Source organism: Borostomias antarcticus (genome assembly GCF_949987555.1).
Source record: "Borostomias antarcticus genome assembly, chromosome: 24".
Taxonomy (NCBI): Eukaryota; Metazoa; Chordata; class Actinopteri; order Stomiiformes; family Stomiidae; genus Borostomias; species Borostomias antarcticus.
The window spans coordinates 12,421,752-12,447,148 of NC_140257.1; the positions used below are offsets into that span (position 1 = coordinate 12,421,752).

Sequence of the window (25,397 nt, forward strand, 5' to 3'; positions counted from 1 at the left end):
GGACATTGGGCTGGATTAATACAGCGATATAATTATGATGATTGACTTGATAGATTTTGAATTGAAATGAATTAAATTAGAATCTACAGTAATCGAAACATAGTGAAATTAGAGATTTCATGATGAATTTAATCGTTTCCTAAATAATCGGAATCGAATCATTGTGAGGTCAGAGATTTACACCCCTAGAATTTAGAATTCAGTATGTTGGATTTGGACCATTACAGTAGTCCACTTCTCTCTCTCCCTCCCTCTCTCAGGCGTTGGCTCTCAATAATGGAGAAGTCCCAGGGCCTTGCAGCAGCCATAGACAGACCCATGGACTCCGCTCCAGTTAATGTCCATGGACATTCTGGGGAGATCGGTTTCTGCATACTGTAGATCCCTATATCATTGTGTTCAATAACTTACTGGTGAAATGCTGCCAGTATTTTACTGTAATTCTACAGTGAAAAGTTTGACAGTGATGGAAACAAGAGTTTGCTTTTACTGGTTAGATGTGTATTCATCTACACTTGACTGCACAGAATCTTTTCTGAAAAGCTTATTTCACAAACATACTCAGAACTTGCAACACAACTGAACCGTGATAAACAAAAGTAACTTGAGCAAGAACAAAGTAAAAATGAAAAAGCTGGATTAGTGATAACACATGATAACTGCAAAAATTACAGGGCAACAATTCAATTTCACATTAGATTTAAATAGAGGGCCTGCATTCACTTTGCCCGTGTCAAAATGTTGAATTTTTAAGTCCTTTTTATCCAATGGTTGTTGTGTTTGAGTGACCCAGATGCCTTTTAAGGTTGTATTTTACTTGACCTCTTATCTTTATCTTCTTTTATTGTTAATTAAGTTAATTATTCTCAGTTTGAGCTGCATTTATTTGTGTGAAAGGTGCTATACAAATAAAGTTTATAAAATATTATTATTATTATTATTAGTAGTAGTAGTAGTAGTAATATTAATGCTGTTATTATTATTATTATTATTTGTATTACTAGAATAATGGTAATAATACTAATAATAATGATAATAACAATAACAACAATAATAATAGTAATAACAACAATAATAATAATAATAATTATAATTATGATTACTATTATTACTATTATTATTATTGTTGTTATTATTGTTATTATCATTATTATTACTATGAATATAGTGTCATTTGATTCCAAGAAGAAGGGTGGTAATGACTGTTCTCTTGAAGGTGATCAGGATTAGCCACTGTGTGACAAAGCTGGTCGTGCACAGATTTACTTTAAAACAACACACACTGGCTCCAGGACTTCTGTCTTCATATAGTATCTTAGGATAAGAAGTCATTATCCGTGGACTTCCTTTTCGATCTCTGACTCCCAAGACCATGTCCCTCTGGAGTGTTGTTTCTGTATTGTTGTTACAATACAGTAACAACAAACAAACACAATCATGGAAATCAAAGGAGGAAATCAAAAGTGACATCTTTAGTGTAAAAAAAATCCCTGCAAAATACAGAAACTCCTAAGTGAGACACTCGGAATTTCCTCAGACACCTGAGGTGGAACAGCCTCTGCCTTGACTGGTGATCTGGACTCTAAGATACTTCAAGTTGTCCACCCTCTCCACAGGGGTTGCATTGATGTTTAGGGGGTTGGTGTTCCTCTCCTGCTTCCTCCCGTAGTCTGCTCCTCATCTCCTTCATCTTACTGACATTCAGATGGAGGTTGTTGCTCTGACATCACAGGCACTCCACCTCCTCCAGGTACACTGTAGGCCTTCTTGTCGTTGTTGTAGATCTGGCCTACAACTGCTGTGTCATCAACAAACTTGACAATACTGTTGGAATCGTAGGTGGCTACTGGCTACGCAGTGAAAGGTGGCACATCACACGGTGTAGGCGGCGAAACACACACACACACACACACAAAATGGCTGGACCATCCACCGATGAAACTTCTCTTCCGACGTCTTTCCCCCAAGGGCAGGTGGGAGCAGTCTGTTCCCAGACAGAATGGCACTGGAGATACTGTATGACAAACGCAATATTAACTAATTGCCATCCCAGCAGTGACAGGCATATAAACGGCCTCCCCAGCCCTACCACGGACCCCAAGATTGCTCCTCATTCCCCCAACAAACTGTCAGGACAGATTTGTTGTACTAATGAGGACCTTGTTCCCCTCACACTTAATGATTTACAGGTGGAATTTATACAGAGCACAATCCCATGCCTGCATTTCAGAGACAAGCCTCAAGTTATTTCCAGTGCCACTCTCAGACACACACACACAAACACACACACACACACACACTATTATATACACACTATGTATACAGTAATTAAATCTCCCCTGCAGTTAAGCTATGATTAAATGCATTTTGTAGAACCACTTTGCAAATCTTCTCTATGGGACTACTGCATTGCTGGTATCAATTGATAAATACCCCCCCCTTCTCTCTCTCTCTCTCTGACTGATGTACTTTTCTTCCTGCTTAATCTTCAGTGGGCCAAATGCATTTTCATTTAGTCATGGTTCACTCCGCTCAGCAATTTCTCTGAAAACAAAATGTAGTCTGTCATGAAAATTTCATCCAGTTAATTTTTTCTCACTAAGTGATTTCAGATTTATTTATTTATTGTGCCACCACATCACACCATGTGTTGAACTTTGGCCAGTATTTCTTGATTTTTCACCACTTTTGCTTATCCTATTAATTAATGAAAGGTTGGAACACGTCCTGCTGTGTTGAGGGGTAAGCAATGATTAGTGACGTTCATGACCTCGATTTCTGTTGCTGTTCACCAGGGCGGGGGAAGGTAAGGCAAGGCAAGTTTATTTGTAGCACATTTCAGCAACAAGGCAATTCAAAGTGCTTTACATGACACATTAAAAGCATCAAGACAAAGTGCGAGAAAAAGGTATTTTTTATAAAAGGTAAAATATAATAATCAAAAAAAACAAACATAAATGCATGTTTAAAACAAAATGCAGTAAAAAGGAAATACAAGAATAAAAGTTACAGAGCAGTGTACGAATGAATAATTATTTTATTTAATAAAAAGCGGCAAAACCAAATGTCTTCAGTCTTGATTTAAAATAACAGAGTTGCAGCAGACCTGCAGTTTTCTGGAAGTTTGTTCCAGATATATGGAGCTTGTAGATAATTGAAATTATCTACAAGCTCATTGACTGAGACCCAAGAGAGGGTGGGTGTGGACGAGAAAGCCTGAGTAAATATTTCACTGGTGTTTACAGTGATGTACCATTTTATTTTCAACTCTGTTTGAACATTTGTGTGCATGGAGATACAGTAGTACTCTCAACGAAAACACAGGAATGATCAGAGAGCGCAACATCAGACACCTCAACTATAGGAATATTCAGACCTTTGGTGATGATCAAGTCCAGAGTGTGCCCCTTGTTGTGCGTGGGCTCCGTCACATGCTGAGTCAGTCCATAGTTATCAAGGACACAACACAGGAAAGGGCCCGAGAGGTCTAAAGTGAGCCTCCCTGTTGTTCTGCGGTAGTACATAAATGTAACAGTAATATATTTATTTAGTTATTAATTTCCATATCATTTTAGTCAAAGCCAGGAAGCCACTGGAAAGAGCCGCATGTACAGTAGCTCCGGAGCCACAGGATGCAAACCCCTGGGTTAGCTGGTCAACGAGAAGACAACAGAGTATATGCAGACCGACTGTATATTGTGTTGATGTTGACAGTGCATTAGGTTCAGTCAGCTCTTGAGAGAAAAAGAACGTGTCAGAGAACCACAATGGTTTCCAGTCCTTCCCAGTGCCTGCATCCTTGACAACAGAGCCCATTGTGTACTTCCCCTTTGATGCTGGGTCTTGATTGGCTAAGGATGTTTGTGTGTGTATGTTTGTGTATGTGTGGTTTAGGGGGGGGATTAAGTTCTGCTTCAGCTTATCTCCATTAAAATTGAGTAATTATGCTGTCAGTAATGTTTGTGACCTAGATTTGACTGACGGCGTCGCTCGTTTGGGCACGCGGCCACAGGCGCTGTACTGTAAACCATTGTTGCCCTTTTCTCTTCACAGTACTGTAACCTCATTGTGTTAAGAAAGACCAACCCCACTATGGTTAATGAGAGGTGTCCCTGGTGGTACAGGGGTTTCATATCACTAGGCCATCTGTCTCACCCCCTAAATTGAGCTTCCCTGGTGAACAGAGGTCCAGATGTGCCACCACAGGTGGAAAGAGAATATAGTTTGACCCTGTAACCCCATTTTCATTTTCCTCTGTCAACCTCCTCCCTTTCTCTCCTGAGTCTGCCAAGCCTACACATTGCTTTTGCATCCATCTGGGGTTGGTGAGAGAGTGCTCTCTCTCACACACGCACGCGCGCACACACACACACACACACACACACACACACACACACACACACACACACACACACACACACACAATAAAACGGTTGTCTCACTCACTCGCATGTTTTTCTAGACTGTCTAAAATGGAGGTAAATAGACTGAACACGTAGCGTATGTCTTATTTAAATCAAATATTTCTGCTTCAATGCGTTTCGCACAGTGCTGTCCTCTGTTCATCATTTTAGGCTATTGCTTTTGACAGATAACCATTACCTGCATTCGCAAGGGATGACACGTTGAAATCAGGACTGTATGCCTAGGCTACTATCATGAACTTGAATCCCCGCCCTGCCTCTTCGTCATCGAGCAGGGGGGGTCTTTGTCGGTGAAGTACCACCGTCGCATCGCTAGAGGAACCGATTTCGGACAGGCTTTGTTTGTGGATGAGCTCCCATCACCTCCTCCAGAAATGTGGACGGATATAAGGATACTACTACTCTTTCATTTATTAGTGCTTAAACTTCATTCCTCAAAAGGTTGGTCATTTATGTCTGATTAGTAAAATGATGAAATGATGGCAGCGTGGTGGGATACAGGGTTCTTATGTGTGGTGACTGGAACCGCTGTGAAAACGATGTGCGGGAGAAAAACATCAATTGTAACTGAAAACTTCATAAAAAATAGCATGCGTTATCCAGACGTTCTTGCCTTGTGAATTTGACAACTAATTTTTTCAAGAACATGCTAGAAACGTGCACCTACAGTACGTCTCATGTGCTCTTTCCGAGACTACATCCATACAATTGTTAGCCTACATGGATGGAAGACAGTATTAATGAAGCTGGGCGCTAGTAATTCAGTTAGCCTAATTATAATATAGTTCCATATCTTTGCCCAGAAGCCTACAATTTGGTAGCCTAAGAAAACAATGGCCAAGTGACGCCAATAACAGATTCATCTGTCAATACTTCGAATGAACGAATATGCTGCATATCAATTAGGCATCATCATTTGCAAAAGACAGTTGCATGCGCTGGCAGGGAGCGCGCGCGTGCACGATGACGTGGTTTCTTTTCTCTCGACCAGGAACCACAGAGACCGAGTGTGAGGATGGACAGTTTCAGTGCAATAACAAGAGGTGTATACCTACCATCTGGAGATGTGACGATGACGACGACTGTTCAGACAACAGTGATGAAGAAAACTGTCGTAAGTGTGAAATACAGAACCCCACAACAGGCATTCAGAAACTCACCCACCATGCTAAACTGATCAAATATTTATTCAGAAGAATATCTAATATCTTATCTTTTGTTTTATTAATTTTACCTTATAGCCAACTTAAGATTTAACTTCCCCATAAAAGGTGAAGTTCAAATGTTGGCGAGAACAGGTGCATCCTCAAACCTGAGATTGGAGCTTTAGGCTTAGCACCTGATTTAAGACTGCTTTTGCCAGTTCCAGGCCATTCACTTTGGGCTCTTAGGCTATTTCTGGGTCTTGGGCTCCAGGGTAATTTGTGGTGGAGGCATGAAAGTTGATTGGACAGGATCTCTTTTCATCTTTCCACCCACATGGCATGATCAGCCAACCGAAAGGTTGTACACGCCCATGCAGAGAGCTTCGACAGGTAGCCAGAATGCTGTCACAGGCATCCTGACGCATGTGATACAAGTCCAATTCCCCCCACTTTCTGTTAATCAGTGGCCTATATTTTTGAGAAGAGTGCACACAAAAACAAATGAAACCGTCATGCCAGAACTGAAAAGCTTTGTACGTTGCCATACTATGTTCTTTTGTCTATGGGTTCATTGTGCCACTAGAGGAATTCCTGCAACTCCCTGCTGTCTAAACTCCCTCTGTGTCTCTCTCTAGCTTTCTCTTTCAGTCTTGCGTCACCCAGACACAGACACACACATGAACAACCTCTTTTTCTAGAGTATTTATAGTTCTATAGCGATGCTAGGGCCTGTGTCTCTGGGGGACCCCGCCATCCTTGTCCTGTCTTCGAGACCAACAGGACGTGTCCTCAGGCCCCCAACAGGAAAGCGGGTCATTTGGACCATTTCTCTCCCTAAAACATTAATGTGGTGTCACTGTTACACGCCCCCGAGACTGTGGGACATTTGTTATGTTATGCGGCTTTTTCATCCCCTCAATATCTCACCCGTGAAAGAAATGGGACGCCTTTATCACCCTCCTCTGAATGAAAACATTCCTAGTGAAAGGCTTTTAGCGAGGGCTGCCCCACGCTGGCAGATTATGCTGTATTGCAATATTGCATCTCATTTCATTAGTTTGTGGTCCCAGCCATTGTCAGTTTGTGCTGTGTCTGTGTCAGCAGACAGACACGGTAGATTGCGTCACTGACAGCTACTGTAGATTGTGTCACAGCCAGTGTCCTTCCATTTGTGACCTACTGATTGGGAGCCTTTGCCAAGACCACTCTTGCACAGTCATTTGGCAATTTGACATACAGTAGTAGAGATTTAATTGCAACCTAGTTGTACCGCAGCCGTATAGTACTGAGATAATATGTCTATTTACTGTAAGTGTTATATTATGTAGGCTAGGATTATAGCCAAGCCATTGTGTTCTGATGGGAGAGGCCAGGCATGAAGGGCAGGGAAACGTAAACGTGTGTAACATACTGTATTGTAACATACTGTATAGGGTAGAAAGAAGACATGGAGAGGATTTCTGATGACTTGGAGAGAAAAGCCTGTACAAGAGCTACACAAGGATTTAGGTCTTAAGTGCGTGGAGTTATATCTTTTACCCAAGCAAGAACCCCATTTTTAAAGTAGGCATTGTAGAGCTATTCCAATGCGAAGACAATTCTGTATTCTCTGTCTGTCTATACTGAGCTACGGTATGATGTCGTTGTTGTACAGGTGTATTGTGAAACCAACGCCACCGGCTCTGCTGTGTTACTGCTCTTCCTGACCGTGTTGGTCTCCATTACACATCCAGACCATCCCCCAAGTCCCTCTCACAACCCCATCCCCCCAAAGAGCATCCCAACCTCCCCACCAACCTGCGCGTGCACGCCCTCACACACGGACACACACACCGTCATAAGTGCAAATCACACACGCTGCCACACAAACACAAGCAGGTACACACACACACACATGGCCTTCACTGCCTATTTCCCCTCATGAATTTAAAAGAGGTATCAAATTCAATTAAAACTGCATATCACTGTGTTACATTCTTTGCTAGTCTATGTAAGTAACCAGGATTTCCGAATGCAGAAGCACCCCTCTGATCTCTTTCAAGCTCACAGGGTCTATCCCCAGTGCTCTGAAGATGCTAGATTTGTGTCAGTGCGGACAATGGTGCCTTGATAATACTCCCTTTCTTCTTTGGCTTGGTTGCCAAGACATGACCTTTCATCGACGGCGCAGGGCGATGGGTAATGTTTTCGGGGGCGTGCATGCGTTTGTGTGTTTGTTTGTTAGCAGGATTACGCAAAAGCTACTGGACTGAATTTCACGAAACTCGGTGGAGGGGTGTATCACAGGCCAACTTAGAAACCATTCTATTTTGGAGTGGATCTGAATCACGGGGCCGGTCCACAAGACGTTTCTTGCTTGATTTGTTTATTTGTTAGTTAGCAGGATTACATAAAAACTACTGGATCGATTTTCATGTAACTCAGTGGAGATGTGTAGCATGGGCCAACTTAGAGACTATTACATTTTGGAGCTAATCCAAATCACGGGACGGGCCCAGGGGCCACCCAAAAACATCCAGGCCGGCCGTTCAACTTCATTAATTTTATGGACTAGAATTACACAAAAACTACCAGACCGCTTTTCATGAACCATGAGTGTAGCATTGGCCGGTTTAGAACCCATCCAATTTTGGCGCACAGAGCCATGACATGCATTCAGGGGAAGATGTCTGGGCTTTCTGAGCACCATTTCTAGTTTAGTCCTTACCACAGCACTGAAAGAGCGATAGTTAAAGTTGTAAATGACTTAAGACTCAACCTGAATGACAAGAAACTTTCAATCTTAGTACTTCTAGACCTAAACACCGCCTTTCATACAATCACAACATTCTGTCCTGCCAGAACTGGAGGAGGACACACATTTTCTATGCATTCTCTATGCTGCTACTGGAAAATATCAGCGAACACTGGATTCATTTTAATAGTTATGCCAATGACACAGTTGTACATTGCCTTAGCACCCAATGACATCAGCCTTATTTATAAACTGGTTCAATGTATTGATCATATCAACTTGTGGATGTCACATAACTTTTTGCAATTGAATAAAGATAAGACCGAGGGTCTAATTATTGGAGCAAAGGCCCAGAGAGAGAAAGAGACTGAGCACTAGCTTAATATCCCTGGCACAAAACATCAAGCCCCTAGCTGGAAATCTTGGCGTGCGTCTAGACCCTGATTTGTCCCAATGTCAGTAATATCATCAGACCTTCCTTTTATCATCGAAACATTGCCAAAGTGCGACCGTTCCTCTCCCAGGCCAGGAGTTCACATGACCTTGAGACGGGACTGCGTCTCGCCTTCTGGGACTCTAGCTAGTCCTGTTTTATGCCCAGTGCATTCATACAGAAGGAGAACATGAGTGGCACACACTGACACACAGACAGCAAGAGGAACCTCAAGAGATGTTTACTCCTGTGGATTTGTCGCCGCTAAACCACTCTGTTCATCCTGTGAGGATAGGTTTTTTTTTTCGGGGACACTCCGACCGCTTCTATACATTCCTCTCTCCCACACGGACCCCTCTCCATCTCTCCAAGCTCAGGTTGGGCCCTAAAGGGTTAGGCTACAGCCAGAGCCTCCTTCCCCCTGAGGATGGCCCCTCCTTCCCCCTGAGGATGGCCCCTCCTCCCCCCTCTCCGAATCTTCCTTCCTGCCGTGTCTGTCGCCAATGCTCTAGTTATCACAAACGGTTCGTCTGCTCATTGTCAGAGGCCCCGGAGATACATTGGCAGTTTTATAGCCCGGAATAATTGTGAAAGCCTCTCTGGTGTGGGCTGTCATCCGCACACTACCACGAGCGCTCACAGAGAGGCATCATAGCCGTTCCAGTGTTTACAATTTACTCTACAGCCAAAATCAAGATGATTTCGTTTTCGTTTTTTTCTCTGGGCCCTGTAGGTCCCTCTGTGCATATTCAACCAAACCTGCATCTGTGGTGTTACGGTAACACAGCATCCGATCTGTAGGATCGATGTGAGGTAGATGAGAGGAGGCAGATAGACTGGAATTCAGGAAGTGTATGATGTGATGTAGCGAGTAGTGAACGATATAAACGGGGAATGACTCAAGGCTAGTGCTGGAAATGGAAAAAAGAGCAGTCATCTCCGGAGAGAGACGCAGACCTAGATGGAGAGTGAGGGATGTTGTTTGTTTGTCTTCCTGACAGCAACTCTTTGTAATCTCTGCCATGTTTTCCTCCGTATGAAAAGGATTGCTTCTCAGCGGAATATCAATTTGGCACAGGCTCAATCTATCCTGAAACATCACAACCAACTGCTGTGCTCGATCGCTTAGCACCTAGCTGAGACCCAGCGAGTTTCTTCTAGCTTCTTCTGCCCGTCGGTGTGGGTCAGTCAGATACTGAACATGTAGGGGGCATCTCCTGGCCTTGCTGCTCTGCTGCTCCCAGACCAGAAGGCTGTGAAGAGAACCCCAACACTCAGGGACTTAACCCAGGTATGATCTGTCCTGGCTAGGGATGTTAATAGTTAATAGACTATTGATTAATTACCGCTAAGAATTTACTTGAGTAAGATTTGGTTACTCGATTTATTGCTTGTTAATGGAATGGAATTTATTGGGGGGAACGAACATTATCAACGGGAGTTGCGTGAAATTAAATCCTGATTTAAGGTCTGACTGCACATGAAGGTGCCCCGCCATGTAGGGAAGGCTAATTGAGATGCCGAGAAATTTCAACAACACAGCGGAAGAAGACACAAAAATGAAGCAAGCAAAGCGCAGTCCAGCGTGGGACGTTCTTATAAGTGAATCGACTATTGTTTGTTAAGGTTAACAGTTATCGATTAATGAAATTCCTTGCAATTTGCAACCCTAGTCCTGGCCTAGGTCAGTAACTGTATCTGCATGAAGCTCTCGCAAGTGAGAAGTGTGTGTGTGCGCGTGTGTGTGTGTGCGTGTGTGCACGCACGCGTGTGGGAAGAACTCTATTGCTTCAATTGCTCAATCCAGCAATTATCTCAGATTAGTGTGCAATGCTGCTGGGAGATTATTAAACGCTTAGAGAGGGAGAGTAAGGATTAACAAGCATCACTCGCTAGTGGAGCAGCCTCTCTCCCCGGCCCCGCCCTGCTCTCGCGTCCACGCCATGCTCACTTGATGCCCCCTTTCACAAGTCCCTTCAGGGGAAAGGCATTTTTTGGCCTCGAATGAAATGAAATACCAAAAAGACCAATGAAATAATTATCTGATGATTCCCTTAAATAGGCCCTGTGTTGTTCAGCAGCTTTGTATTATTATCCTTGTTCACAAAACAACACTATTGATTGTGATGGCAGTTTGGTTTTTAGTCGGCGAGTGAAAAGGCCAGTGAGAGATATTTATACTCGTATATCTTTTGAGGCAGTAAATTAAGCTCCATGTCAAAAACCTCACCAGCACGCTTCATGCGTCACACGCCCCAAGACAGCCGTGTCCCCTTGTGTTTTCTCGGCAGCCTGTAAATGGCCAGGGACCGACGTACTGTACCTCTCTGATTGCTGACATTTCCATAAATGCTGTGGATTTCCTTCCTCCTCAGAGGCCCAGCACGACGTCGGAAGCGTTTTGCCAAATGACAAGCGAACAGGGAGCAGAGAACGAGGGGGTGTGGACACCGCCGAGATCCCCCCCCTGAACCCTTGGGTGAGGGAAGATTGAGGAGAGGGCTCTACTCCCTGTTTACATACCACAACGTAGACAGTACGATTTCAACTCCCATCGTCAAGTTCGCTGATGATACACTTGCGGGAGACCTGACGAGAAGGCCTAGTAGTAGTAGGAGGAGGAGGTCGTTGTCCTGACTAAGTGATGTCAGGACAACGACCTCCATCTGAATGTCAGTACGACGAAGGAGATGAGGAGTAGACCACGGGAGGAAGCAGGAGAGGATCTACAACCCTCTGAACATCAGTGGAACCCCTGTGGAGAGGGTGGACAACTTCAAGTATCTTTGTGTCCAGATCACCCGAGGACCCGACATGGACAAACAACATAGACACTGTAGACAGGAGGTCACGGGAGAGGCTGTTCCACCTCTCAGACGTCTGAGGAAATTTCACGTGTCTAGAATAGTTATTTTTGTATTTGGATTATATAGTATCTTTCTCCACCTGCTTTTTTACCTTGCTTATTTTGTGCATTTAGAAGTAAGCAGAAAAACATGTCATGTCATGTTAGTTTAAATTATTAATCCCCATTAGCTATTACAAACGGTAACGGCTACTCTTCCTGGAGTCCTCAAAAAACAATATACAAAACACACAACAACAACAATACATGAATAATGATATAAATAAAGACATTGAAAACAAATTAATAAAACATTGGCATTGAGTCAGTAAACACTAAGATTGGTCATGAGTAAGTTAACATCTCACTTTAGCAACAGTATCCATGGCGTTCAGCAGCAGTAGGCGATCCATCTCATCGGCCTGGTCTGAATGTGTTTATTGAACCAGGTCTGTGTCTTGGTGGAGTATCCGTCGGTAAATCAGGAGGTTAGCCTGCGATCGATATCACTGACTCACTTTTGGTTCTCTGGCTGAAAAAGCCAGTTCTGTTGAGCAGACATTCTTGGTAATCTAAAAAAAATCTTGGTGGCTGTCGGACTGAATCACTGTGATTAACCAATAGGTAACCCACAGGTTTTTGTAGAGTTCTATGCCAATAATGGTATTGCACTGTTCTGCAGCACATGCTGGAAGCTAGGAGTGGTTATAGGTCCACTATGCGGTTTGGCTCAGAAGCACTTTTTCTCTGTAATCTGTGGAAGTTGCAGGACTGTAATAAGTGCGTACAATCATTTTGAGAACCTGAAACCTACCTACCTAGCGAAATGTCAATAGTTTTCCCCCCGTTTGGAGGAGTGGCTTTGGAGGGAGGCCTGAAGGGAGGGGATTTTGTCGGCGGCATTTTTCAGAATCGTGCAAAAAAATAATCGGGAAATCACAAACCGCATGCTGCACGTTTAAAGCCGCTCACCTCAAGTCAGAATCACTGGAGAGCCAGAGGTGGCCTTCAGAATAGTAAATGCCTGCTTCCCAGGCAGGCGGCGAAATCCCTCTTTCCGCCTGCCTGTCTGCCGTCAGCCCTTTAGTGGTGCCGTGTCACGCCTGCTCCCGACTTAAACGGGGCTAATGCGTTCCTCAGAAGGCGACGGGGGAGTGGAGAGAAAGGAGAATGGCGGCCTGCCTTAACGCTATAGTCATGGGCTTTACTAGAGAGAATGGCTAATGCCTGCATACTAACAAACACACGGGCACCGTAATGGCGACCGTTGTTCAGACTTGGTTGTGGAAACGGTAAATTGTGAGGGCCTGCCGTCCACGGCTGCAGCACAATAACTGTTATATTGTACAATGTCCATCTATGTTAGAAAAAGAACCTCTTTTACTCAAAGTAGCACTGAGGTTTTTAATAGTTCAGGCATTGGCATGAGTCGTAGTAGTAGTAGTAGTAGTAGTAGTAGTAGTAGTAGTAGTAGTAGTAGTAATAGTGGTAGTAGTAATAGTAGTAGTAGTAGTAGTGGTAGTGGTAGTGGTAGTAGTAATAGTAGTAGTAGTAGTAGTAGTAGTAGTGGTAGTGGCAACAGCAGTAGTTGTAGTACTAATTGTGGTAATGGTAGTAATTGTAGTAGTAATAGTAGTAGTAGTAGTGGTAGTGGTAGTGGCAACAGCAGTAGTACTAATTGTAGTAATAGTAGTAATTGTAGTAGTAGTAGTAGTAGTAATTGTAGTAGTAGCAGCAGTAGTAGTAGTGTCAGCAGTAGTTGTAATACTAATTGTAGTAGTAGTAATTGTAGTAGTAGTAGTAGTAGTAGTAGTAGTAATAGTATTAGTATTATTTGAGAGTGGTCTACTGGCAGATCGTTGCTGGCAGATGGTCTCACTCCTGGTGAGTTGTTTCTGACTCTGATGCAGTCTAGGGGTCAGTTATCAAAGCTCAGCTGAGTCCAGCCTGGAGCTGGTTATGTTTTCAAAGCATAGGCACTGGCTACTGCGCTCACACCCACACACACACACACACACACACACACACACAAACACGCGCACACACCCCAGCCCATGTGGGTTCAATCGATCGACATTTTCTCAGGACCCATCCCACACAATGGATCGGAACATACGGGCCGACGCAGTGTGCAGCTGACAGTGATCACAAGAGAGAGAGAAGTGATGAGAACATGGACGCGGACATGGGGGGGGGCGGTACTTGAGCGGGGCTGTGGGAACCGGGGGTGGGCGGGGACCGCTGCAGTGTCATTGATAGAGCGGTTATTTTGCAGCGTTTCTCTCGCGGCCCGGACGCGTCGGCGTGGACACAAGGACGGCCCCCGACGCCACAGAGGCGGCCGCGTTGAGCCTAGAGGGCTCCGGTCGACGTGGAGAACGGCGTCGTGCTCTCGTCATGGCGAGCGTCGGTACCATCTGGATACATCAGCCCCTGGCTGCGTGTCACGGCTGTACGCCTCTTCTCTCTGAAACTCACACTCGGACAAAAAAAACCCGGAAGCGTGGAGCAATCTAAGGAGCTTTTAGGTTCCAGCGCTAGAGCTGCCCTCTCACCTGGACGTGAGGGCACGCGGAGCACAAGGGGAGGGAGTCTGACCGTCTGTGAGAACAGCCGTTTCTCTCTTTCCGACACCCAACCGCCTGGAACACGCGTCTCTCGTGGCGGCGCTCTCCGGTTCCGCTCCGGTTTCAAGCTGCGGCTCGCCACGGGCACAGCATAGGAGGGACAGACGGTTGTGCAGTTCACCCTCGGGGATCGGTGAAGTAATAATACTTCCTGGCTATAGAAAAGGACAGGACAGGATAGGCCACAGACACTGTCGTCTTTCTGTCCAGCCCGGTATCTCCAGTAAGTCAGCTGGCCCAACTACTGAATCTCGGACATCAGCTGGTCGTCACTTTCTGGATTCCATCGGTAGGGAGGAAGGATGCACAACCCCAAATTTAGTGGAGGTTCCGGCCAGCGGTGGGTAGTCCAAACTTTCTGTAGCGAAGGAAGGTCACACACTCTTATTTGCTTCAGTGTATTTACTGTAAAGGTACCAGACGTCGTACATACTGTACTGTACTTTCTGGATTGATTCCAGTCACTTTTTAGTTAAGGAGTACCTGTTTCACTCCTTGGTCTGTGTAAGGAGACTGTTTGTGTCTGTACTTTGCCTACTGTGTACTCCCCCATTGAAGCCGAGTCAGTGTTAATGACAGTCAGTGTTAATGAAGCAGTTTCTGCCCTTCCTGTGTTAGTTGGGGTCAAATGAGTCTTTGATGTATTTACCAAATGTGCTGGGCTTTTATTGAAACCATGCGTGTTAATGCATAACTACACACCAGAAATCACCAAAGCACTGATCAAAGAGCATTATGCATATACCTGGGAATTACACAAGTACACAGCTCACACACACACACACACACAAACACCTGTACACTGTGTGGTGTAAAGAACCGTGCTGTGATGCGTTTTGCAGGAGCAAGAGTACAGAGTTGAGGTTTATAAAGTCCACAGATGTGTGACAGACAGTGGTGAAAGCTACTTCAATTATTGATAACTGACAGGAGTACCGGCCTGAAGTCTTCCAGCAAGCTTTACCCATCATGCCGCAGCAGCCGGCAGAACCTCCGGGCAGACCGTATATCCCGTTAGCCTCTGGACCACCCTACATCCCTACCGTCTGAGGTCGAAGCACGTTTTCATCTCCAATAAGTAGAATGAGTGACGTCTTCATAGCCGCAGCGTAGATAGTATCTGTTGTTTCTGTTCGGCGCAGTGCAGCTAGGAATCGTGCTGTTTGGTCTCTCGCTGAGCCGCCTCTAACCCTGACAAGAAGAGCCAAAGTGTTTTGTCGTGTCGTCGGCCCAGTCTCCGGGCGAGAGCGCGGCGCCGTCGGCAGCCCGACTGATCTTTTCACGGCGGCTCCCTTGTGTATCCGTGAAACAAAGAGCGTGTTTGCGCAGAAAGTGCGTCATCGGTCAGAGACGTCGCTCCTCCGACTCTTATCAAGCACGGACGGCCGTGTGTGTCTGAGAGAGGAACTGAGATGGACGGAGGAGGAAAGAGTAGAACGGGCATCATTGTTCAGAAGAATACAATACAACATAATCGGCAGAATACATCTATCCTCGAAAGCAGGTCACGAACGGCACAGCAGCTGGCCCTCAAGTCGATGTATAATTGCGCTGCACTGTTGCTAGGGGCCGATTCGCCGGAATAGGCGGTTTGAGCGAGGGCAGTGTCAGTGTTGTGCTAATTCACGCCTGGCGTGAGTCTTTGGTCTTCAGGGGCCCCCGCTCTGTGGATCCGGAACCCTGCTGGTTCCTGCCGCCCAGGAACCAGCAGGGTTCTGCGGCTTTGCGCGAGAGCGGATCGTTCTAGAAGCGGGCCGAGAGGCTAATCACCCGTTCCTCCACTCGCGTTCTCGTAAGTCACAGTGACAAATTCATCTAGATGTAGTGGTCACACAGGGCTAACGCAGCGCCTGCCATGAATGCTCTCAGGGAGATTCTGTCCATTTCTATTAGGGTTTTAACCCGCATACCAGAATTCTTATGCACGACGACTTGACAAATCAAATCAAAGCAGGATTCGTCTTTGTTCAACTCTTAAATGTGCCGCGTTGTGCTGTTGAGAGTTTTTTTTTACGCGTAGACTAGACGACGAACGAAACGCAGAGAGGTCACTGACATCTGACCGACGGCATCTGACTCCGGTATCTGATTGTCCGTAGCTCGTACAGTGTGTCAGGCTAGATTGTGACCAGCAGATAAGGACAGCCCTTCTGTCTGCTCTCCTCTTCCTGGCCCTGCCCTGGCTCATTTTATGGCCACTCAGTTTCATAGCACCTCTGTCCTGTAGGTTTTCAAATGACGGTATATCTCGTGACCGCCCATTGCCGATGACGGTTTTAATGATTACGGGTCAGGGTTTGAGCAAGATCGCCGTAGGAACCGCAGTAGTGGGTAGCGACCCCTGTGTTGTAATTAGTATGACGGATGATGGTGATGATGATGACAAAGGAGTTTCTCCTGTGATATGACTGTAGGGCCTCAGAGCGGATTGTGCAGAATCACAGAGAGCCCTGGGAATGTCTGCTCGTCATCTTGTTTATTCTGTTGACGGTGGAAACGCTGGAGATTTACAGTCTCAGTCATGCTTGTTCTCCAGTAGCTTTGCTTAGATTTATTCCGGAAACAAAAGCCTCGTACTGCTCCAGCTGGATCCTGGCCTTCAATAAATATACTTATCTGGGAAGATGCGTCTGATGACTCTTCAGAGAGAGTGAGAGTGAGAGAGTGAGAGAGTGAGAGCAGTGGAGCATGTTCATACACACTGTACTACAATGCTCCCTTGGTTAGAGCAGTGATCATTTTGTTTTACTTACATAATGAATCTTAAGGGCTAGATACCGTAGCGTGTGTGTGTGTGTTCGTGTGTGTGTGTTTGTGTGTGTGTGTGTGTGTGTGTGTGTGTGTGCGTGTGTGTGTGTGTGCGTGTGTGTTCGTGTGTGTGTGTACCTAGCTAATTGGCCTGATGGCAGCGTGCCTTCGCCCCTGTAAACGTAGGGTACTAATTCTGTCCCTTGCGACCTGCGAACTACTGCAGCCAGCGTTCTCTCCGTAGTCTGGCCCTCAGCCTGAGAGATAGAAATGACCTCACACCCTCCCTCTATTGGTCTGTCCATCGTCTGATTAGGATAACAGAGCCAGAGTGGGTGGGGGGGGGGGGGGTGACGTAAACATATGGACTGGGCAGCCACGGAGACATGTTTCTCCATGGACAGCGTGTAATTCTGGGTATCTTGCAGAATGGAAGTTCATCAGATAAGTCAGCTGTCTGGTCGAGTCCCGCGGGGTGCCAGCAGCTAGAGAGGGCAGATGACCGACTGCAGCGGTCTCTTCCTACTGTAGTTGGAAGGTGACTCACCATGTACATTGAAATCAAATAAAATTGACAAAATGGACAAAACGCACATTAATCAACATTCGCTTCGGTCAATTTTGGTCATTCTAGAGGCAGTTGCAATTCCAGATTGTATAGAGTAGCAGTTGTGCTACCTGTGTATCGCCTAAAAAGGTGAGATTGCGCACCGACCTTTTAAAAAGCACTTGAATGAAATTGATGCTTGTTCATCGTTGGAGATGCCTGGAGAGGCTTGTGGAGAGACCCTCAGTCCAAGACGGTCTCTCTGGTTGCAAAACACATCCACCAGTCCTGCAGGATCATTTCCTCTCCTCCTTGTCTATAATGAAAGGGGGATTTGGGGGCACGTTTGCCAGCACTGGCTGCTTAAAAAAGCATCATTTTGACCCTAGCCTTGCAAGGGATTTTCCAAATAACAGAGGATTGCTGCAAACTCCCTGTCGTCTAAGACCAGACGCTGCAGTGACTGTACGCCATAATATGATTTCACTGTACAAGTTCAAGTTCTCTCAGTAAATTTGTCTGCCACAACTTGCATTTCAAATAAATTATTCCACGCAAAGAATATAGGCAGTTTGACCAAGACAGATAATGGCATTGGGCCAACATGAAACAGGATGACATTACAGTACATCAGGGTTGCATCAGCTTGTGTTTTGTGTGCAGCACTGCGGTCTGTTGATTGATTCCTCCCCGTCTCTGAGTTAGTAAGAGGATTGCATCCTTGTTGTGGGCTGCTACAGAATGTCTAATTGATAGGTATATACTATATGTAGATAGGTATGTAGATAGGTATGTAGATAGGTATGTAGATAGGTAGGTAGGTAGGTAGATAGGTAGGTAGATAGGTAGGTAGGTAGGTAGGTAGATAGGTAGGTAGATAGGTAGGTAGATAGGTATGTAGATAGGTAGGTAGATAGGTAGGTAGGTAGGTAGGTAGGTAGGTAGGTAGGTAGATAGATAGGTAGGTAGGTAGATAGGTAGGTAGGTAGATAGGTAGGTAGATAGGTAGGTAGATAGGTAGGTAGGTAGGTAGGTAGGTAGGTAGGTAGATAGGTAGGTAGATAGGTAGGTAGATAGGTAGGTAGATAGGTAGGTAGATAGGTAGGTAGGTAGATAGATAGGTAGGTAGATAGGTAGGTAGGTAGGTAGATAGGTAGGTAGGTAGGTAGGTAGATAGGTAGGTAGGTAGGTAGATAGGTAGGTAGATAGGTAGGTAGGTAGGTAGGTAGGTAGATAGGTAGGTAGATAGGTAGGTAGATAGGTAGGTAGATAGGTAGGTAGATAGGTAGGTAGGTAGGTAGGTAGATAGGTAGGTAGGTAGATAGGTAGGTAGATAGGTAGGTAGGTAGGTAGGTAGGTAGATAGGTAGGTAGATAGGTAGGTAGGTAGGTAGGTAGGTAGGTAGATAGGTAGGTAGGTAGGTAGGTAGATAGATAGGTATGTAGATAGGTAGGTAGATAGGTATGTAGGTAGGTAGGTAGATGGTATGTAGATAGGTAGGTAGGTAGGTAGGTAGGTAGATAGGTAGGTAGATAGGTAGGTAGATAGGTATGTAGATAGGTAGGTAGATAGGTAGGTAGGTAGGTAGGTAGATAGGTAGGTAGATAGGTAGGTAGGTAGGTATGTAGATAGGTATGTAGGTAGGTAGGTAGATAGGTAGGTAGATAGGTAGGTAGATAGGTAGGTAGATAGGTAGGTAGGTAGTTTGCAGAAAATACATTACTGTATATGATAAACACAGTATGATACGACTGTTAGATTCAACATTTTGTTCGTACGACATCTCTCCCGCGTTCGCATCATTCTATTTCCTCCAGCGTCTAGGTATGCGCTGAAGGATGCGCTGCCAGACGTACACGATGAGACGAGCACAGCGGGCCAAACTAACAACACACACCGTAGCGGAGAATACAGAAGCAGAAGGTCAACCATATGGAGTGGGCGTTGGGAGAGGAGGGAAGCAATGTGCAAACGACCAGAACTGAATTGTGTGTGTGCGTGTGTGTGTGTGTGTGTGTGTGTGTGTGTGCGCGCGCGGGTGTGTGTGTGTGTGTGTGTGTGTGTGTGTGTGGGTGGAGGGGTTAACTTGACCATAAATAGAAAATGCGCAGTGATGCCTGAAAAGAGTTTGATAAATCAGGGCCTCGTCCTGAATGTCAGAGATGCTCAGCAAAGCTGTGGGCTGTGACCTTCTCACCTCTGATTGGCTCGTCCTCAGGTAGGACAAGGCTGTGGGCTGTGACCCTCTCACCTCCGATTGGCTCGTCCTCAGGTAGGACAAGGCTGTGGGCTGTGACCCTCTCACCTCTGATTGGATTGTCCTGTAGTGGAATAAATCTGATCGAAAGTAAAGGATTTGCCAAGGTTCGCTTAAAGAGGTTAAGTCTAATTTATTGAGAAAACATACGAGCGCAAGGACTTCAGGATAACGCACGTGAGTGGTTCATCCGACAGAAGTGAAGCAGAAAGGTGTTGCGCGGTCTTATATTCAAGCAATACACAGGTATTGACGCTTACAGAGATGTGATTGGCTAACTCATCTCATAAGAGTTCAGACACGTGATCTTAGAAAGGGCAGTAAATCTTGATCAATGGAAGGTTACTCTAGGCCAGACTGAAAGTCTGGGGTGTGTTCCCCCCTGGAGATGCCTTCCTGTTGTAATGATTAAACCACGTCAGGGTTTATCATTTTAAAATGTCATTATATATCATTACATATCATTATAAAAGGTAGGGGACAGGGGTGTTTGGCATGTGAAAGGTTGAGGGAGGTAGAGTGAAACTACAATTTCTATGACAGTTCCCCGGTTTGTGCCTTACCAGGCACATAAAAATACAGAAAGTATAAACATCAAGTATCAAATAAACACACAAAAAAATGAATTCCAAACAAAAATTTGTAAACCCTCAACTCAATGCTACACATATGGAAAGGAAGTAATCTCTTTTCTCCACTAGGTGGAGCAGAATAAAAATGGCCGAAAAATTTGATCCTTAACATTTAACAAAATAAGATTATTTTCTCTCCGACGCAATATGCATCGTATCGCAATATATCGTCATACAATCGTATCATGATCCATGTATCATGATACAGTACTTACAGTATCGTATCCAAGCCGATTCCCAGCCCTATAGATAGGACCCCAACACTATGATTTCAGGGCCTGCTGCTGTATCCTCCACCATTAGGGGCAGCCATAGGACAGGCCAGCGCTCTTCAGCCATGTGAACAGTGGATGGATGTACAGTATCGGTTACTGTACCAGACCAGGGCCTAGCCAGCACTGATGATCCGTACCTGGCCACTCACCGGTGTCCCTCACCAATCCTGACCGGGAAAGAGGCCACACCTTCCTGTGTAATAGATACATTACAGATACATACAAGGGTTGGAATTGGGGGGCTACATCACCAAAATGATTCCCGAGCGCAGCATGGGATGGGTCAAATGCGGAGAACAAATTTCACACACTCAGGTGTGTGACAATCAGTGGAACTTAGTCTTAGTCTTATTCTGGGGCGCCCCGGTGGCTCAATGGGTTGGGGCGCTTACCATGTAAAGGCTAGTCCTTCGAATCCGGCCCACGCCCCTTTGCTGCATGTCTTCTGTGAAAGTTATTTTTATCCTTATTATAGTTAGATTGTCAAAGAACACGCTGAGTGGTCGATCAAGCTGGTTTTAAACAAAGTCAATAGTTTATTCTATGTTACGATTCTGCAGAGTCGGACCCTCGCACCGGAAGTGATTCCAGGCAAGAGTGAAGCATGGGAGGAGGGGTCGTTGGTTTATACAGGAGAAGAGGAAGTGACAGTTTCAGGGGGAAGACAGGGAAGTGATGTCACACAGGGAGGGATTTGTAGTTCTAACAGACTGATCTATGAGAACGAACTACAAAGTTAAGGTTTAACAGTAAATGGGAAAAACAGAACACTTTGTTGAGACTTGAAATTCATTCACACTTCCCCTCTCTCTCTCTCTCTCTCTCTCTCCCACCTTTCCTGTCTGTCCTTGCACTGTCTATCCCATTAAAGCAGAAATGCCCTATAAAAAAAAGATACATTCAAATAATTGTATTCTCTGTTCATTCCATTAAGAAGATGAACCTTGGCCTTCTCGACTACTCTTTTCTTAATTATACGAATAAATCCACGACACCTGTCGTGTTCAGTAGCCTCTTTTAAACATTGTAAATTCCAAGAGGACGATTTAACTGGAACTAGACTAGTCCCATGAGAACGCCTTCTCCCGACACAGTGTACTGCGTCTTAGCTTCTTTCACTGGTGGATATTTTGGAAAGTCATTTACCTTCCATTGTAAGGCAACATGTTACGTTGTGTTTTCTGTTCCGAAGACGCTTCTCGACTTCCCTCTCCACTAATGAGGCAATTTGTCTGCTGATGCCCAAGAGAATGTGCGGAAACTACCGTCATTAATGTCCTTCAAGACAACAAAGTTGTCTGGCACACAGAGCGTGTGTGGGTACTGTATTTTGTGGCCATGCAGGTTACTTGTGTGTGTGTGTGTGCGCATCTGAAGATGAATGCAACCTCTGTCCTGCTGTGAACTGAATACCAACAGAGGTGTGAGAAGTTAGGTGGGAGGTTGTCTTCAGAGAGACATAAACACATAACACACACACACACACACACATAAACACACACTTGCAGGATAGGCCAGGACGAGGTTGTGATGGAGAGGGTCCAACACAGTAGAACAGTGTACAGTAGATGCCTCCTGGAGGTGGGGTCCAGGTGGTGGGGTGGGGGGGCAGGTGGGACTGGGTCAGCATGGACCCCCCCACTCCTCATCTTGTGTCACATCCCATTTCTAATGCCTAGTCCTCGGTAAGTGAGAGAAAACGCTTGATTTCTGCTCAGCTCTTTTTATCTGTAAATCCACTTATCTCAAAGCTGGGTGCTGCATTCTGCCGCCGGGTGGACTTACTGTAAATGGAACCATTGCTCGGGAAGATCTGTCTTTTGGTAGGATCGGCTTATTGTTATCCTTCATATCAAATCTACAATAATATTTCTTTCTCCATTCATCGGCACGTTTCTCATTTGGCTTCGCGTCACTCTCTTCCCATCTATCACTGTCTCTTCTCTCTATATCTTTCTTCTCCGTAGCCCTCATATCCCTAATTCCATCCCCGCATACTGTCTCTCTCTCTTTCTCTCTCTCTCTCGCCACCCCTCCCTCCATCCTCCCTTCCCGTGCGTCCCACGGGCCTCACATATAAACCCCTCCTAATTAAAAAGGGAGTCCAAGCCCAAAATCCAAGCAGATGGCACGATGGCGTTGGTAATTATCACCGAGTGAACCCCGGCGCCTGTGGAGGCTCAGTGATATGAACTAGCAGGTCCGCTGGGCCGGCCTCGGTGCGAGACTTAATGAGCCTTACTGGATCCCCAGACGACCCCGCACCGCTGGGACTGAGAGGGGAAGAGACGGAAGAGATCTGCAGGCAGATCGTTGTGAAATTATTTAATACCCAATAATCGAATATATTGGTTTTTCGGAAAATATGTATATTTATATAATATAAGAGAGAAAGTCTAATATAATTTCTGAGCTCAGATGACAGCCCCGATATAAGTGCAGTCCATTTACCATTTAAAATATGGCCGCCGTTGCTGTCTCTGTCCTGATACTGTATGGTATAGGGGAAGTTTATTCTTTTTTTGTAATGGTAACCTTTCCTTTCTTGTGTAGTGATAATTGTGTGTGTGTGTGTGTGTGTGTGTGTGTGTGTGTACTGCATGTCACCACTAATGAGTTTACACCTTTCAGGGGAGGTGAATCACAGCCCTTGTTTGCCCGTTGTGATCACCTGTCGTCACCCTGACAAAAGTCGGCTTCCTGCGGCGTCTAACAAGAGAACAAATGTCTCTTAAGTAGCATTCAGGAACATCCACATGTTCTACACAACCAAAGAAGAAGAAGAATTACAATATTTATTATGATAGCTACAACGCCTCTGGAAAGTGACCTTGGAAATGTTTGTCCCAGCTCAAATGTTCTAACGGTGGTAAATTAATTCTGCTCAGAAGAGGGAGAATAATACTTTAGCCTTGTGGAGCGAAATGAATGGAGAGATGCTGACCTTGGCATGGGGTGTAAGCTAAGCTAACACGATTACCACAGGGTCGCGTGTCTGACCCATTAAACATGGTTTCGGAGACATCCAGTGGCATCCATATCTTCCGACTCTGCCTCCTTGACTTTGGACAGCGGAACAGGAGATACAGGAAGGAGAGACCGGACAATTCAAACGTATCTCATTCATCAACGGAGCCTGTTCTGTTACCGTGGGTTCATCTGCTGTCGTTAGTCCCCTTGGCAAAGCTAGATGCATAAAGAGAGAGGAGAAGCTCAGCTTATCTGCCCTCTGCGACTCGAAACCCCGAATCTACTGTGTGGGCTTAAAAACCCGGACCGGGCCATTCCTTGATCAAACGGGGGTGGCTCTCTGGATGGCCGGGCTCGGGCGGAGAGTCCCTCGGTACGTGATTTATTAGACCGGACCGCCAGTTCTGCTGGGGTAACGAGGAGATTGAACGGCTCTGACCTCTGCTTGTTTTCGCATTCGCTCCGCTGTCGCTATAGGTGTGAGAGGGCGTGCGACCCTGCGCCCGGAGAACGGCCTGTCAGCTGAGTCAGCCCGGTCACCCCTTGAGCTGTACTGAGTGTGTGTGTGTGTGTGTGTGTGTGTTCGGCACGTGTTCAGACTTCCATCCAACCGTGGCCTGCTTGAGCTCTCTGTGGTTATCTGACGAGAGAGAGAAAAGGAGAGAGAGAGAGAAAGAAGGAGAGAGAGAGAAAAGGAGAGAGAGAGAGAGAAAGAAGGAGAGCGCGAGAGAGAGAGAGGAACTCGAGGCATTAGCAGTCTGCGACCTCTCTTCCCCTGGGCGTCGCCGAAAGCCCTGCAGGGAGGCTCAGAGGCCGGCCGAGAGGGGGAGCGAACGCACGTCGAATGGGAAGCAGGGACGAGAGCAACCGCGGATGACAGGCCTGCCGGCTCGCCCGGAGGATGAGGGGGAGGGGCGGGCTGGACGAGCTCGCTCGCTCGATGCGCCGCCGCAGGGTCGTCGCGACGGGCGTGGCGATGACCGCCGCCGCGGCCGGTCGGGTACGAGCCGGAGGTTAACCGCTCTCTACCTTCTCTTCTCTCCCTCTCTCTCCCTCCCCTCTCATTATACCCCCCCCCCCCCCTCGTCCTCTCCCTGCCCTCCGCCTCTCCCCGTGCGCACACGCGAGCAGCCAGGAAGACGTGCGCCCCCGCAGAGTTCGCCTGCATGAACGGCCAGTGCGTGCCGGGCCGCTGGCGCTGCGATGGCGAGCCCGAGTGCCCGGATGGTTCCGACGAGGCAGACGCCACCTGCAGTAAGTAGAAGCAGACACTGTCCGGCCACGGGTCAATTGACGCCCCCGCCCCCCCCCCTCTCCATTCGCTTTCCACTGTCTGGAGCTACAGTACTCTCTCTCTGTCTATATATACTGTATATATACACCCACTCTGTATCTCAGCCGATACACTTAGATCCCGCCAGATTTGGGTGGTGCCCTGCATCGAACCTCGAATACATTACCCGAGCGGCAGCGGTGTGTTGTTCATGTTCTCAGTGACGACAGGCCGGAGGTAGAAAGTGCCATTTCGGGTGATTGGAGACCCCCCCCCAGCCTCTGACCCCCTCTCCACGCGCTCGTTCCCAAGCGGGGAGTGTTTTGTACGTGGGAAGGGGGCAGGGCCGGCGTTCCTCCGGACAGAGCTGAGCCGGTACGCGGGCGTCGGAGTTCAGACCCGTTTTTTTCTTCCCCAAGGTTTTTCCGGGCCGTTCCGTCGGGAGGGGCTCCCCCCATCTCTTAGCTGTGCCCCCCACACGGTCAGG

General features: G+C 46.3%; 1 protein-coding gene across 1 annotated transcript in view; it reads left to right on the forward strand.

The window, feature by feature from the left end:
- Positions 1-4,798: 4,798 nt before the first annotated feature.
- Positions 4,799-25,397, forward strand: part of LOC311325544 (low-density lipoprotein receptor-related protein 8-like) — a gene marked incomplete at both ends in the record, with an annotated part of 57,136 nt that continues 36,537 nt past the window's right edge. The window contains 3 exons of the mRNA XM_084458261.1: positions 4,799-4,865; positions 5,416-5,538; positions 24,769-24,891. Coding sequence (XP_084314387.1) covers positions 4,799-4,865; positions 5,416-5,538; positions 24,769-24,891 — 313 coding nt within the window. The remainder of the gene's footprint in view (positions 4,866-5,415; positions 5,539-24,768; positions 24,892-25,397) is intronic.